This window comes from Empidonax traillii, unplaced genomic scaffold (assembly GCF_003031625.1).
Source record: "Empidonax traillii isolate 1590-97213 ecotype Southwest subspecies unplaced genomic scaffold, ASM303162v1 scaffold23:size2178997, whole genome shotgun sequence".
In the NCBI taxonomy this organism is placed as follows: domain Eukaryota; kingdom Metazoa; phylum Chordata; class Aves; order Passeriformes; family Tyrannidae; genus Empidonax; species Empidonax traillii.
This window is the reverse complement of record NW_020955216.1, coordinates 1,827,973-1,842,610: the sequence shown is the minus strand read 5'-3', so window position 1 is coordinate 1,842,610 and position 14,638 is coordinate 1,827,973. Positions and strand designations below refer to the sequence as shown.

The following is a 14,638-nucleotide window of genomic DNA, read 5'->3' as shown; positions in this document are numbered from 1 at the left end:
CGCGCGGCGGGTCCCCCCGTCCGGCGGGGGCGCTGCGGGCGGGCGGAGCCCCGGGCCCGGCGGGGACGATGAAGCGCGATCGGCGCGGGCGGTTCCTGGCGGCCCCGGGCAGCCCCCGGGCCCCCCCCGCTCCCCGCCGCGCCCCCGGCACCGCCGCCCGCGCCGCCGAGCCCGCCGCGCCCTCCGAGCCCCCCGCGGCCGCCGCCTGCGCCCCGGAGGCAGGTGAGGCCCGGGCGCGGGGAGCGGGGTGGGGGGAGCGGGGCACGGCCGGGGCCGCTGTCCCGGGGCCAGAGCCGCTGCGGGGGCTCCGGCGGAACCGGCTGCGCACCGGGGCGGGCTGCGGGGGCCGCGGGGGCCGGGCACGGGCGAGCCCTCGGTGTGGCGGGGCTGCCCCCGCACCGCTGGGGCAGACCCCCGGCCCCGGGGCGCGGTGCTGAATTTGCCCGTCCGTGCGGAATTTCTTCTCTTGTAAAGCACCGAGGGTGCCAGTGCCGCTAACGGCGAGGTAAGGAGGGGTTCGGCACACGGGGAGGGCGAGCGGGGGAACTCCCCGCCATCCTGGGGGACTCGGCCGCTGCCTGCTCTGGTGCGGGGGCACCCGGGACCCTCCTGCCATCCCCGTTTAGGGGAGACCGGGACTCTCCCGCCATCCCGGTTTGGGGTTTGGGGGTGACCGGGACCCTCCCGCCACCCCGGTTTGTGGATGGCCGATATCCGGGCACATTGCGGCTGGAGCAGGAGATAACCGGGATCTCTAACGGCTCCGTTGGCTGTCTGGGTTGGATCAGGGCCGGGAGGAGGCTGTGCCGGGGTTTTTACTTATGCTGGTAGACAGTCAGGGTGCAGCAGAGGGATGGAGAGTATTCCACAGGTCACTGCACTGGAAGACACTTTGCATCCTGCCCCGCTGCTGTGGGTCAGGAGCTGCATGTCCCCGGCTCCAGGGCACTACAGGGGGACTGAGGAACAGAACAGCCAGTGCTGGGACGGCTGAGGGACAATACACTGGCTGTAAATATTTGGGAGATAAACACCGGGAAAGGGGAAGAACTGCTGAAAACGAGAGGGATGGCATTGGCAGAGCCCCAGGAACACCACAGTGAGGAGGAGGCTCCTCTACTGGGACACTGGGGCCAGAAAGGCTGATTTTGGGTCAGCTGGTGTGGGAAAGGTCAGGGGGAAGGGAGCTCTCTTCCTGCTTGGATTTTCCATGTTTTGCTGAAGGCAGGGCTTTGGAAGCAGCAGGAGGAGGAGAAGGGGAACATCCCACGCGTGTCGGTGCTGTCCCCCAGCAGTTCGGTCCCTCTTGGCAGGAATTAGCAGAGCCCTGAGCACCGGGTACTGTCGCCTGTGCCACGGGAAGTTCTCCTCCAGGAGCCTGCGCAATGCCTTCGGGAAGGTGCCCGTGGTGGGGGAGAACTCGGAGAAGCAGCGGCGCGTGGACCAGGTGTTCTTCACTGACTTCCAGCGGCTGGTGGGGGTGGCGGTGCGGCAGGACCCGGCGCTGCCGCAGTTCGTCTGCAAGAAATGCCATGCCCAGTTCTACAAGTGCCGCAGCGTCCTCCGCACCTTCATCCAGAGGGTGAACGCCTCGCCCACGGGCCACGCCAGGTCCAAAGGAAAGTAGGTGGCCTTTCTCCCGTCCCGGGAGCAGCGCGGTGCTGCGTGGTGCCACGTTGTGCCGCGTGGTCCCTCCGTGACCCCCCAACCCCACTGTGCCGCTCTGGTCTTTGCAGGAGCAGCGCGGCCCCGGCACAGCCGGGCATGGAAGGAGGTGCCTCCTGCCTGGGTGAGTGCCCACTCCTGGAGCTGCTCCCCTTTTTCTTCTACCATGCCTCCAGCTGGGGTTGATGGATGGTGGGGAATGACCATGTGCAGGGTAGTTCTGGTGTCCCTGGACACAGCTAGTTATGGTTCCCCTTCCTCCCTCTGGCCTCCTGGGAGGATCCTCACCTTCCCAAGCTGAGCCAAACAGGCAGAAGCTCACATGGGGGTACAAAGAGCATGTGGAGCGGGTTTGGGTGGCAGTGCCAGGCCTGTCTCAGCCACTGTTGGACACTGGGGACAATCAGAAATGTACTTTCAGCTGTGAAGTGAATGATGGAGGGAGGTGGTGGAGTCACCATCTCTTCAGGTGTTTTAAGGAAAGACTGAACATGGCACTCAGTGCTCTGTTCTGGTTGACAAGGTGGTGATGGGTCACAGGTTGGACTCAATGATCTCAGAGGTCTTTTCCAACCTGATTGATCCTGGCAGGTGCTGGGGCTGCCCCGCTCCAGCCCACCTGAGTGCAGCCCCTTAGGGTGGCTCCCACCTGCCTTCTGGGGCAGCCCCGGGGGGAACAGCTCCACATTCCTGTCCCTTCCGTGTCCCCTCCTGCCCATCGCTGTCCCCAGGCCTGACTGTGCTGCCTCTGCCCTGCACAGTTGACCTGATCACGTCCAGCCCGCAGTGCCTGCACAGCCTGGTGACGTGGGCACACGCCCATGCCGGGAGCTGCCCCTCGGTGCCCGGCCTGCGCAGCGTCCTGTCCTCCGAGTACTGCGGCATCATCCGCGCCGTGTGGGGCTGCGGGGATGGCCACGACTACATCATGGACACGGCCTCGGACTGCAGCACCGTGCTGGTGGACACCGCCCTGGCTGTCAAACGCGAGTGGAGCAAGGGCACGGCACAGCAGCACTTGACTGACAACGGCGCTGGGGCAGACAATGCCGAGGTTGTTCCTGCTCCCAAAGCCCAGCATGCTCCAGTAAGGACAGCTCCTTGCCAGCAGCCCGCAAACAAAGGGACCACGGCAGTGCCACTGGACGTGGAGGACGAGGCGCCGCAGGACAGGGACCTGTCTCACTCGGAGCTGGACAGCACGACCTCAGTGCAGGAGCAGGCCTTGCCACAGCCCGTGTCCCCGCTGAGCACTGCCACAGGTAAGGGATTTGCCTCCTGATCTCCCTTCTGGGGAAGGGCAGGGAGCTGGAGAGGTGGCCCAGGGAGCAATGGGGGGTTGACCCCCTTCTTGGCGTCTGCTGCTGCTCAAGGAGGATGCAGATTGATCTGGGAAGTGCTGACTGCCTGGAGAATTGGCTCCAGCTGGGGATGGGTAGGCTGAGCCTTGCAGAAGGGAGAGGGTAACACAGAGTCATACTCCTCTCCATATGTGCTGCTCCTGCTCTGATGGAGGGGCTGCACTCTGCTGCCATGCTCTTCCCGGGGACACAATGTGGAGCAGTCGCTGGTTCTCCAGCACCGCCTTTACCAGACGTTTCTTTCTGTTAAACCCCAGGAGCCCCTTCTGTCCCCAAAGGAAACTTGCTGAGTGGGTTTGGACTGAGTAAACATGGGTTTGCTGCTGAACTGCCCCAAATGCCATTTTCATAAGTGAGGAATTAACACTTACTTTGAGTTCCAGAAGTGGGTCTGTGTTTAGCTCCGGCATCCACAAGAGATGTCTGCCGCTGGACACAGGAATGGCAGCTGGGATTTGCTTGGGGATAAGTCTTTCAGTTATGGGTGTCACGGGAGGAACCAAAAGCTGCTCCTGGGAGCTGCAGGGCCAAGGCTGTCCTGTCCCAGAGCGCAGGGAGAGCTGTCTCTGAGCACACGGACAATCTGGTTTAAACAATCGTTGACTTGTCACGGAGCACATTGATTTGTCACGGAGCCATGGTGTGACTACACCGAGCACACCCAAGAGCATTCAGTTCCTCCTCGGCAGCCGTGGCTCTGCTGCTTTTCCTTGTAACTCACCGTGTTCTCCTTCATTCCCTAGGACAGTTGAGTGGGAAGCAGGTTCTGTCTGCAACGTCGGATGAGCGGGTAAAAGACGAGTTCAGTGACCTTTCTGAGGGGTGAGAGAAGAGTGGGTTTAAAATAGCCTAAATGTCTTCTTTGCCAGTGTGAACTGCCCCAACTCGCAGAGCTCTTTCTCCACCAGCCCCCCAGCCCTGGCAGCCCCTCAGAACCAGTGCTGGAGTGGTGGCTCTGCTGTGGCCACCAGGGAGCTCCTGGCTCTGAGGCTCCAAGCTCCCCTCCTCTGCTGGCAGGGGTTTGCACACACGTGTGCTCTGTGTTTGGTAGCTGCTTCCAGCAGTCCTGGCCCTGTTTCATCCCCTCTCTGCTCTGGAGAAGGAGCCGTGCTGGGGGCTCCCCTGGTCTGGGTGCTGCTGCTCCAGCCCCTCAGCCTCGGAGCGGTTCCCATCATGGCTGGGGCTGCGGGAGAGCAGTGGGAGCTGGAATGCAGGCACGGGGTGGCACGTGGAGAAACCGCCCGTTTGCTCCCGGGGAGAGTGATTAACTGGGAAGTGGGAGCGGGAGGGAGCTTGGCAGCTCCACAGTCCGTGTGAGCAAAGATTTGGCTCAATCCTTCCAACGCAAGTATTTGGAGTGGGGCTGTAAATACACCAATCCAGGCGTTCCAAAGGGCCAAGTGCAGAGTGATTCCAGTGTCAGCTGAACTATCAGCTGTCACATTGGAAGTGCCACAACAATTTATTGCCTGTTTCCTGGCTTTGGGAATTAATTGCTTTTCCCATGGCTTAAGACATAAAAAGAAAAACCCAAACCCACGTGGCTGCTACATTTGAGGGAACATGGAATGACCCGCAGCTTCATTAACCTGTGCCAGACAATTATGTGACATTCTTGCTTCACAAAATTCCTTCTCCCAGTAGAGGAAGTGGAGCCACATCCCTCACTCATGAATAGATCCTTTCAGTAACAGCCGTTTTTTTGTTCTCCTGACAGTGGTTCGGTTATTCTTGCAGAGATTTAGCCCTAAAAGGACCTGTTTTGGGTCTTTGCTCTCTTGGGGAGAGGCCGGGGAGGAGGACACAGAGTGGCTGCTGTGCCCTGTGGTGGGGATGGATGTGCTGGAAACAGGGAATTACTGGTGCCCAAGGGCCATCCAGGTGCTGTGTGGGTAAAGGGTGTCTTCTCTCTCAGGGACTTCCTGAGTGATGATGAAAGTGAGAAGAGAAACGTGCAATCCTCAGATGACTCCTTCGAGCCTTACCCCGACAAGAAGTAAGGGGCTCTTGGTGGGGGGAGGGGCTGGTGCTCAGCCCTGCAGGGCCAGCACATTGTTCCTTATGGCTTTGTTCCCTACACATTCCCGTGGGGTCACAGTGGTGCCCCCGAGCCCCACATCAGGCTGAAGCTGGGCCACATCCCTGATCCCCACGCCCAGCACAGCCATCACCTGGGTTGTGTACCCGGGGCTGTATGTGCTCCTGCTTTGCCAGGTTAAGCATCAACCCAAGTGTAGTGCTTGGGGACACTTGGGTGGGAAGATCAAGTCTTAAACCACTGTCCTGGTTCCTTTTTGGAGGGTTTCTGGCAAGAAGAGTGACAGCAAAGAAACAAAGAAAGTGGAAGAACCCAAAATAAGGAAGAAACCAGGGCCTAAGCCAGGCTGGAAGAAAAAAATCAAATGTGAACGGTAAGGAGGCTCTGGGAGGCGGGGCCCCAACCCCATGCCTGCACTGCCTCACACAGCTCTGCTTCCAGGGAGGAGCTGCCCACCATCTACAAGTGTCCTTACCAGGGCTGCACCGCTGTCTACAGAGGGGCTGATGGCATGAAGGTGAGCTGGGGTCTGCTCCCATCCCAAACCAGTAGCTTCCAGTACTATGGGTTTAATTCCCTGCCTTGCTCTGTGGGAGGCAATAAGCTCCTAAAAGCAACTGGCTGGGAATCCCAGCCTCTTCCAGTCTGCTCTGCCTCTCCCTGCTCCTCCTGTCCTGGAGGCTGCCATTGGCTCACAGCAGCTCTTGGAACAGATTCCACTGTGGTAAAGCCCGTGCTGCCAGGGGTAGATTGGGATGCAGATCCTGTTTTTTCACATAGTGGTCTCTGTTTCTGGGGATCCAAGCTTTTCCCTGTCAGCAGCTCTGTCCTTGCTTTCCAGAAACACATCAAGGAGCACCATGAAGAGGTGCGGGAGAGGCCCTGTCCTCACCCAGGCTGCAACAAGGTGTTCATGATCGACAGGTACCTCCAGCGGCACGTCAAGCTCATACACACAGGTATGTCCCAGCAGGGGATAGGGCACAAATACCCTATGCCTCTTGGCACAAGGATTAGAGTTGCCGTGGGAGGCCGCTGGGAGGGGGGCAGGACTGCCTGTAAACCTGGAACAGCCCCTCACGCGGGGGATGCAAGGCAGGGGAGGAAGTCAGACTCCAGCAGGGAGTGTGGGCAGCTGCGTGTGCGGTGCGTGTTCCAGGAACTGGCAGATTCCATGACTCTCCTGTTCCCCTTGCAGAGGTACGGAACTATATCTGTGATGAGTGTGGGCAGACCTTCAAACAACGCAAACACCTCTCGGTCCATCAGATGCGGCACTCGGGAGCGAAGCCCCTGCAGTAAGTGATTCCAGCCCTCCCCCCACAGCAAGGGGATCAGAGGAATCAGTCACTGACCCTGGCACAGGAATTCTGGGGTACAAACACTGCTTGTAGCTGGCAGCATCCTGGCTTGATTGCTTTAAATGGAATAAATGAGGAGAGGGATGAAACACCTCTCCTATGAGGAAAGGCTGAGAGAGCTGGGGGTGTTTGGCCTGGAGAAGAGAGGGCTCCAGAGAGAACTTAGAGCCCCTTCCAGTGCCAAAAGGGGCTCCAAGAGAGCTAGAGAGGGACTTGGAACAAGGGTCTGGAGGAACAGGACAAGGAGAAATGCCTTCCCCCTGCCAGAGGAGAAATTCTGGTCTGGGAGGGCTAAAGGCCCTGGCACAGGTTGCCCAGAGAAGCTGTGGCTGCCCCATTCCTGGAAGTGTTCAAGGCCAGGCTGGATGGGGCTTGGAGCAACCTGGTTTAGTGGAAGGTGTCCCTGCCCATGGCAGGGGGTGGGCCGAGATGAGCTTTAAGGTCCTTTCCCACACAAACTGTTCCAGGATTCTGTGATTCAGCAAAATGTCCATCCCCAACACCTGCTCCAGCTCCAGAAATCTCCCTGGCTGAGTGAGGCAGGGTCAGGCTGGGTGCTGAGCCCCCTTTTGCCCTGCAGGTGTGAGATCTGTGGGTTCCAGTGCCGCCAGCGTGCATCCCTCAAGTACCACATGACCAAACACAAGGCTGAGGCGGAACTGGAGTTCGCCTGTGACCAGTGCGGGAAGCGCTTCGAGAAGGCCCACAACCTTAACGTCCACATGTCCATGGTGCACCCTCTGACCCAGACTCAGGACAAAGCCAAGCCACTGGAGCCAGAGCCCATCCTCCTCCTCACTACTTCAGGGACTCCGGAGAGCCAGGTGGTGAAGCCAGAAGTGACTGTGCAGCAGGAACCCACCTGAGGGGGACGGGGCTCCATTCCCAGCCCCATAGAAACAGTACGGCAGAGTGGAGATTTTAAATCTACGTTTTAGTCTCCCAAAGAACTCCATGGAATTAGCTTCAGCTTGCTCAGAAAAGGCTTGTTCTCATGCAGTGATTTCCATGCTCACGTCTGATTCAGCAGTGTTGTACTAAGAGTGTCTAATCCCAGGGGAAGGGACGTTGGCAGCACCCCCTTCGTGTCTCTGTCCCCACGCACACATAGAAACCAAGTTGGTCACAACTGTTCCCTGCCTGCACAGAGGTGCCTTTGGGGCCTCGAGGGGGACAGAGGACAGTGGGACAACTTTAAGCAGACATTTTGGTTTGGAAAAAAAAAACAAAAAACAAAAAAACCAACATAATTATGATTCCCAAAGCAAGTCTAAACTGAAATTTGTAACCTACTTTTTATTGTAACAAGAGCTTCATGGTTATGCTTGTAATAAATTATTTACAAAGTAATTTGAAAAAAAAAAAGGTGGCCGAGGTAAGAAAGGTGGCACCTTGTGTGCCCTGACAGGTGTGGTTGGCGTTTTGTGCTGTGCCAGTATCTGCCCCTTGCTCAGAACAGTTCCAGGTCTTCCTCCAGCTCCATAGCCACAGCAGGCCTGGAGAAGTGCAGGAGGGTGGCTCCCAGCTCTGGGTCAAGTTCCTCACAGGTGGTCAGAAGCTGAGGAGAGAGCAAGGAACTAGTTTAGACCTCCTTGGGTTTCCTCAAGGTAGTTTGAGTAACACCTCAGCGTTTTGCTGCCTCGGCCAAGCACAGGCAGAGGAGGGGGAATCTTCCAGCACCTGCCCTTAGCTATGTTTGATATTTCCCTCTGACCAAACGGGAATGGCCACATGAGGGCAGGATTTGATGGGCCGGTAACGGTGGAGGATGTGGCCATGGCACCGGCTCAGCAGCAGGTGTCCTCCCACACCCAAGCAAGCTAGGGAAGCACGGAACACTCCCAGGGGTGTCAGGGAAGCGTGGAGCTTGGCACAGTCAAACCCGCAGCACCAGTGCAGGATCAGTGCCCCAAGAAGGCTGCACAGGCAGCAGCAGCAGCACTCCTGGCTCCCACACACTGGGAGAAAAGGGAAAACATCTGAACATACCAGCTGTATATTTCCAAAGCTCTGGGCAAGGCACTGTGGGATGGCTCCCATCAGGAACCGCCGGGCCACCGAGATCACCTCCAAGGGATCCTGCACGACAGGAGAGGACTAAAGAATAGAATCAGTTACAGGAGGTTTTAAGGTGAAAAAGGGTAGATTTAGATTGGGTATTAAGAAGAAACTCTTCCCTGTAAGGGTGGTGAGGCCCTGGCACAGGTTGCCCAGAGAAGCTGTGGAAGTGTTCAAGGCCAGGTTGGACAGGGCTTAGATCAACCTGGGATAGTGGAAGGTGTCCCTGCCCCTGGAAGGGGGTGCAACAAGATGGGCTTTGAGGTCCCTTCCCACCCAAACTATTCCAGGATTCTGTATTAGAAGGAAAAGAAAGGAGTCAGGGCTTCACTCACGTGCTCTGTGGGGTTTTGATCAGACTGTGGCAGGACCTCCCCTTCCACAAAGAGCCGGAGCAGCTGGATGTACAAGTCAAGTGCCACAAGAAGGAAGGTTGGCTCCCGCCGGAGCAGCTCCCGGGGGAAGCGAGGGGTGAGGCTGGAGGAGTCACACACAAGCTCTGTTAGCTCTGCCTCCTTGAGAGACACACAAGGCAAACACAGCTGCTGCCCTGCCCGTGCCTGGTTTACAAGTCCCATTGTGTGCAGGGCCACCCCAGGAAGAGAAGGCAACCAGGACATCCCTGTTTGGAGCACAAGGCTGAAGGGAAACTTCTGGAAAAGTTCTTTAGCAAAAGATATGGGGCTCATGAAACACCAGTCTTGCCCTGATCGGGTGTTCTCTGCTGCACAGCTCAGGTAAGAGGTAAATACGTGCTCACCTGCAGGCCAGTAGTGCTGTCACCTCCATGCCAGCTCCTGTAGGCGCAAACCATCCCCCACATCCTCCCTCACACCCCCTGCCCACCCCAGCAGGACTTTACCTGTAGAATGCCATGGGCAGGAGGCGGATGTGACCGTCTGAGGCCGCGTCGTGCAGGACACGATATTTCCCAGAGTCTGGAAGGACAGAGAGAGGCACCGAGCACCTTCAGTGGGCCTCACCTTCCATACTTCTAGAGCAGCACAGGGGCTGCACCATTTCCTTTCAGCCCACAATAAATACTGGTGCTTGGGGGTGGTGACCAGCAAGAGAAACAAGCTGTCCCCTCAGGTTTTCTCTACGAGGAGGAACAAAACCAAGTTCAGTCATTCCTGATCATCAGCTGGGTCTCCATACAGCGGGGTAGAAACAGAATTCTGTTCTTAGCTTTTACTCAAGTATTTTTTTTGTGCTGCTTCCTCTCACAGCTACACTCTAACCCAAGCAATGGGCTCACCTGGCCAGCACCAAACCTCACCCTTCCACCACACGGGGACAGGACTCACCTCGCTCTGCTGAATGGAAGAGAAGTGGCCAGGATGTGCCTCTCTCTTCTAGGCACTGCAAGATCTCCAGGGACCATTCCAGAGACGTCTGAAAATCCACTCCTTCCTAGGTGTCAGAAAGGAGAAGTCATTTGTCTTGGGCTTAGTTGCATCAAAGCAGAAAGGAACCTTCACAAGACTGTACATGAAGTGCTCTGTTAAAGGACATCAAATATGTAGCCCAAGTCATTCCCCTTGCCTGGCAACCTGGATTCCCCCAGGGAATCGGGCATTGGAGCAAGGCAGTGTCTCTATCACCAAACCAGGCCACCACAGGGCTCAGCTAAGAAGGATTTGAGAGAGAGGGGGAAGCAGCATCATGGAATGGTTTAGGTTGGAAGGGACCTCAAATATCATCCAGTTCCAGCCCCCTGCCATCTGCAAGGATACCTTCCACTAGACCAGGTGGCTCCAAGTCCCATCCAACCTGGATCAATCAACAATCCACATCCTGCTCCCACCCCACAAGCTCCATGGAGCAGGTTTTGTCCCCTCTAAGTTTTCTAGTGAAAACATGTCTTGAAAGTATTGTGGTTTTTTTTTTTTTTTATCATTACTCATTTTACTTGGATTAACTTCCGAGCTCTGTCTGCTCAAGATCTTTCTCTCCTCCCTGGCTCTTCCTCCAGACTCTCCCACAGGCAGACTGAGACCAAATGGTTATTTTTGCCTTAAATCTGCTTCATGATCCAATCTGTGAGGCGACTCCACAAATGGCTGCACTTCAAAGCTGAGGTGACAGCAAAGGGACAGAAACAAGCCCTCACAGGCAGGAGGATGCTCAGGGCAGACAGCAGCTGGAAGCAGCCTGTCATCTTTGCTCCTCCACTTAATAGCATTAAATCATTTGGAAACTAATGTTCGTCTTTGCTGGGGACCCCTTCCAGCCTGAGGAAAAACATCATCTGACAGATGTGAAATGCTGCATAAACGCTGAGAGAGAGAGATGAGGTTCCTGCGCTACCTGGGAGGTGTAAGGTCTGAACAGGAAACTGCAAATAGTAAATCATTCAGGAAGAGAAATAAAATTAGTGAAAAGGGAGATAGTGTCAGTGAGAGGAAAACACAGGTTTAATCTGATGGGCACAGAAGGGCTTTCAGCAGGCTTGTCTAGGGTGTTACTGATCCCTTCCTCCTAGTAGAACAAGCTCCCAGCCCTCCCAGTGCTGGTACAAAGCATTTTTGGGCAGCAAACCAAGCTGATCAGACACATCATGGGAATTCCCTCAGGGCTGAACTTACCTTTGGTGCTATTTTGGCTGAGATGAGATCCAGGAGCGAGAAGAACAGCAGGGAAACAAGGACCTGCAAGGAAAGGAGGTGCACGTTAGTTGTACCTGCAGTGGTGACTTGAACTTGGCCTTTCCAAGCAGGGAATAACATTTCACCAGATATATTCCCAGACTGGACCTGGGTGGACCTATAAGCACAGTGTGTTTGACCCTCTGGGACCCCACTTACACTCAGCCATCCCACAGTTCTCACTCTCCCTGGCACCTTCCAGGATTTTGGGGGTGAAAGCTGCTGTTAAGTCTGTGTACTAAATGCTGATATCAGCTCAATGACAACAATTTCTGGCTCCAGACCAGTACAAACAGTGGAGGACTCAATCCCACAGGAAGAGAAGCTGCTGCTTGTAACTGCTGCCTGGAGCAAAAAACCTCCAGAGTAAACATGAGGCCCAGGTTCTGTTTCAGCACTGTTACCTGTGAACCTCTTGACACAGGGACTGTGCCCTAACCCCGACTTTTTCCTGGAAGATCAACAGACAGGACTGCCTGGCAGCAGACCAGCTTCCTTCTCAGCAGAGCCCTTCAGCAAATTCCCCTGCACTGAGGGTACTGAGCATGGTGAAAGGCAAAGGCATTTCCTGGACCCTCAGGAAATCTGTCTCTGGGATTCCCAGCACGACTTCCTAGAGCCCTTAAAATGCCTGCATTGCTGTCTCACAAACTTCCTGTTGTGTCTCCTTAACCTTCCAGCCAAGTTGCCTGAGCTAAAATCCACAGGGACTGCTCTGTTGTTGGAGGGACAGGGATCCTGGCACAGCATGGATCAAGCTCTCAGCCTCTGCAGGGCTCTCTCCAGCTTCAGTTTTTAATGCCATTGTTAAATAGCCCTTCCTGACTTCAGAGAAGCCAGAGTCTGAGTTAAAAGTTTAAGCTTTGCACAACTTTGCCTTTAGGATAAGAGTTTACCAACTGGTAATTTCAGTTAGCTTTCATCAATTAGCCACGGCAAGATTTCCCAACAGGGATTACCAGGGATACAGCACTATCTCAGGACAACTTTTCTCAGTTAAAGACCACCTATTTCTAGGTTTTGGGTGTTGAGAAGAGCATAAAAAAAGAGCATAAAATAATACATAATAGTGCATAATAAAATGCACCTAGCCTTGCCTGCTCTGCATCAGTCCCCAGCCTCTCCAGTGCCTCTCTTCCTCGTCCACGTGGTGACTGCTGTAGGATGGCACTGTGGAGGAAGGCAGCCAAGAGCCAAGGAGGGTCAGAGAGAGGGAAAACAGCTCCTGAAGAAAGGAATCTGGGAAACAAAACAAGCATGTTATGGGTTTGGAAGGAAAAAAAGAGGAAAAAATACAGCTGTGAATGAGGAGGAAATCGGGGACTCAGGCAAAGATGCAAATTTGTGACTGGGACCAAAAAAAAAATTATTCTCTGCGGTTTTTTTCCCTGCAATTGGATGTTACAAGGAGACAGTGTAAGGAAAAAAAAACAAGTCTAGAAACAGGCAGAAGCATTCCCAAATCTCTTTTATCAGCAGTTGGAGAGGTAGTCAACTCTACACTACAGAAGCATGTGATTATCACCTGCCATAACCTGCAAGAAAATTCTTACATCAATTCCCAGCTTTTGGAGAAAAGCTGCAGGGCGCTGACATACAGCATAAGGACAGGTAAAGAGGGAAGCAATCAGCCAGTCAGCAGCTTCAGGAGCCCAGATTCCCCAAATTCAGGGAGCAAAGGGTGTGGTAGCTCTAGGGAATGACTCAACACTGTGCTAAGGCTTTGTCTAACCAAGACTCTGCCTTCCAGCCTCCTCTACAGAGATTCCCTTTTCCTTATGGGGAAACACTCTGACCCACATTACACACAGGACCAGACTAAATAATTATAATGACCCATTTTGAGTTTAAACCCTACAAAGGAGTCCGTGTAGAGCTGTCCTGCAAGACTCAGCCCACATGGGCATTCCAGGGCTCCTGGGGCTGGTCCCTCCAGGACAGCAGCTCCACACTCTGTCCCTCACACACACCTGGTACCTGAGGACTGCCAGCCCCTCAGTCTGTCCAGCTCTTCTGCAAGTGGAGCCCCAAAGAGTCTCTTCCACTGAGAGCAGAGTACTGGCTCCAGCCTTGGCCACCACAGCTGGGGACAAAGATGAAAACCAGTAGCATTAGTGGTGGAGTTGCAGTAAGGTACAGCCAGGTACTCAAAGAATGGAGGTTTTCCCCCTCTCCTTAATGAAAAAGTCCAAGTTGTGCATAAACACATCAGAAGTAAGAGAAATTTCACATCCTGGAAATGCAGAGGGCCATTTGTGACCATGCTCATACCACGGTGCCCTGGAACTCCTTTAGCAGGACCAGTCAAAACGAAAGAACTGTTCCACACAGGTGATGTCCACACTCCCCACATGCAACAAAACCTGTACTCTCGTGTAAAACAGCACACAAGGAGTTACACACAGGACAGAGAAAAAAATCTGGGCATTTTCGTTGCTTGGGATGTAACAACCAGCCTCCAGGGTGCATCAGAGACCAAGACAAGCTCCCCAGCTCCCCAGTCTGAAACAGCCCCTGTGGTAACACACAAGGAGCCCAGAGCTGGTTTCAGAGATACCAAGGGCTCAAAAACAACCTGGAATTTTCCAAAGGCATTAAGAGTTTCTGTTAAATGTTACACACTTAAATAACACTTAAAACAAGTGCTCTGAACTGGTGCTGAATTTCTCCCAGCACTCTTCAGCCAAACTGAGAAGTTACCGCTGCAGAGAGGAGCACCAAGGGACATTTGGTCTGACAGACTGTTAAAACATCGTTGACCCCTTCTGCTGCCTCCTCACAGTCCAAGCTGGCATTGAGTAGACCCTGGAAGAGGATAAATGACAGGATGACTCCACACATCCATCTCTGCTGCTTCAAGTCGCTTACTGAGCCATGTGAACTAATCAGAGATAACTGTAGGGGTCAGCATGGCTCAGCAAAAGAAACGTGCTCAACAGTTCCTTCCCTCACCAGCTTTACTGCATTATGTTAAAATTCACCTATACCACTACCTCCTGCTGCTACCCCTCCTCATTTTCCTGGATTACTGCTCTTCTTGGAATTACACTAGGAGTTCTCAAAACAGGGGTACAAAGGGGACACCTCATGTATCAGGTGCCCTGAGAAGGGAAGCTCTGAGCAGGGACAGTGGGGCAGGGACAAAAGCAGCAGTTACCCTGAAGAAGTGAGCTGTGATGTCATAGGAGAGCGCGTACCCTCTGGAACAGACGTTTTTCTGCAAGAAGAGAAGGAAAGGAAAACAAAAAAAAAAATAATTCCTTCCCTTTGGAATATGATTTTCTGGGAGCGTTTTGAGTGTCTGGCAGAACAGGGTTCAGAAAGCACAGATCACCCTGTGACTCCTGATGGCAGAAACGTGGTTTCTATATAAAGCAACCCCACGACTTGCGCTGCACAGTCCCTGCATCCCCAGTCACCACGTGCCCGGGGTGGCAGCAGCAGATGGATTAACAGCCTTGGGATGAACAGACGTTTCTGGCTGGGCCCAAGATGACAGTGCTGGAG

At 54.6% G+C, this 14,638-nt stretch overlaps 2 protein-coding genes across 2 annotated transcripts in view; one reads left to right on the top strand and one right to left on the bottom strand.

The window, feature by feature from the left end:
• Positions 1 to 68: 68 nt before the first annotated feature.
• ZNF276 (zinc finger protein 276) lies at positions 69 to 7,700 on the top strand. The gene is made up of 11 exons (XM_027904251.1): positions 69 to 222; positions 1,314 to 1,623; positions 1,737 to 1,789; positions 2,427 to 2,927; positions 3,770 to 3,848; positions 4,942 to 5,022; positions 5,327 to 5,437; positions 5,506 to 5,581; positions 5,906 to 6,023; positions 6,263 to 6,362; positions 7,006 to 7,700. The coding sequence occupies exons 1-11, from the start codon at positions 69 to 71 to the stop codon at positions 7,289 to 7,291; spliced, it is 1,869 nt and encodes a 622-aa protein (XP_027760052.1). The 3' UTR covers positions 7,292 to 7,700.
• Positions 7,701 to 7,743: 43 nt separating this feature from the next.
• FANCA (FA complementation group A) overlaps positions 7,744 to 14,638 on the bottom strand; it is a 33,187-nt gene continuing 26,292 nt past the window's right edge. Inside the window, exons 34-43 of the mRNA XM_027904241.1 lie at positions 14,289 to 14,348; positions 13,832 to 13,936; positions 13,102 to 13,214; positions 12,229 to 12,370; positions 11,072 to 11,134; positions 9,791 to 9,896; positions 9,346 to 9,421; positions 8,819 to 8,960; positions 8,415 to 8,504; positions 7,744 to 7,983 (exon numbers count right to left, since the gene is read on the bottom strand). Of these exons, the coding sequence (XP_027760042.1) occupies positions 7,876 to 7,983; positions 8,415 to 8,504; positions 8,819 to 8,960; positions 9,346 to 9,421; positions 9,791 to 9,896; positions 11,072 to 11,134; positions 12,229 to 12,370; positions 13,102 to 13,214; positions 13,832 to 13,936; positions 14,289 to 14,348 (1,005 nt within the window). The 3' untranslated portion in view covers positions 7,744 to 7,875. The remainder of the gene's footprint in view (positions 7,984 to 8,414; positions 8,505 to 8,818; positions 8,961 to 9,345; positions 9,422 to 9,790; positions 9,897 to 11,071; positions 11,135 to 12,228; positions 12,371 to 13,101; positions 13,215 to 13,831; positions 13,937 to 14,288; positions 14,349 to 14,638) is intronic.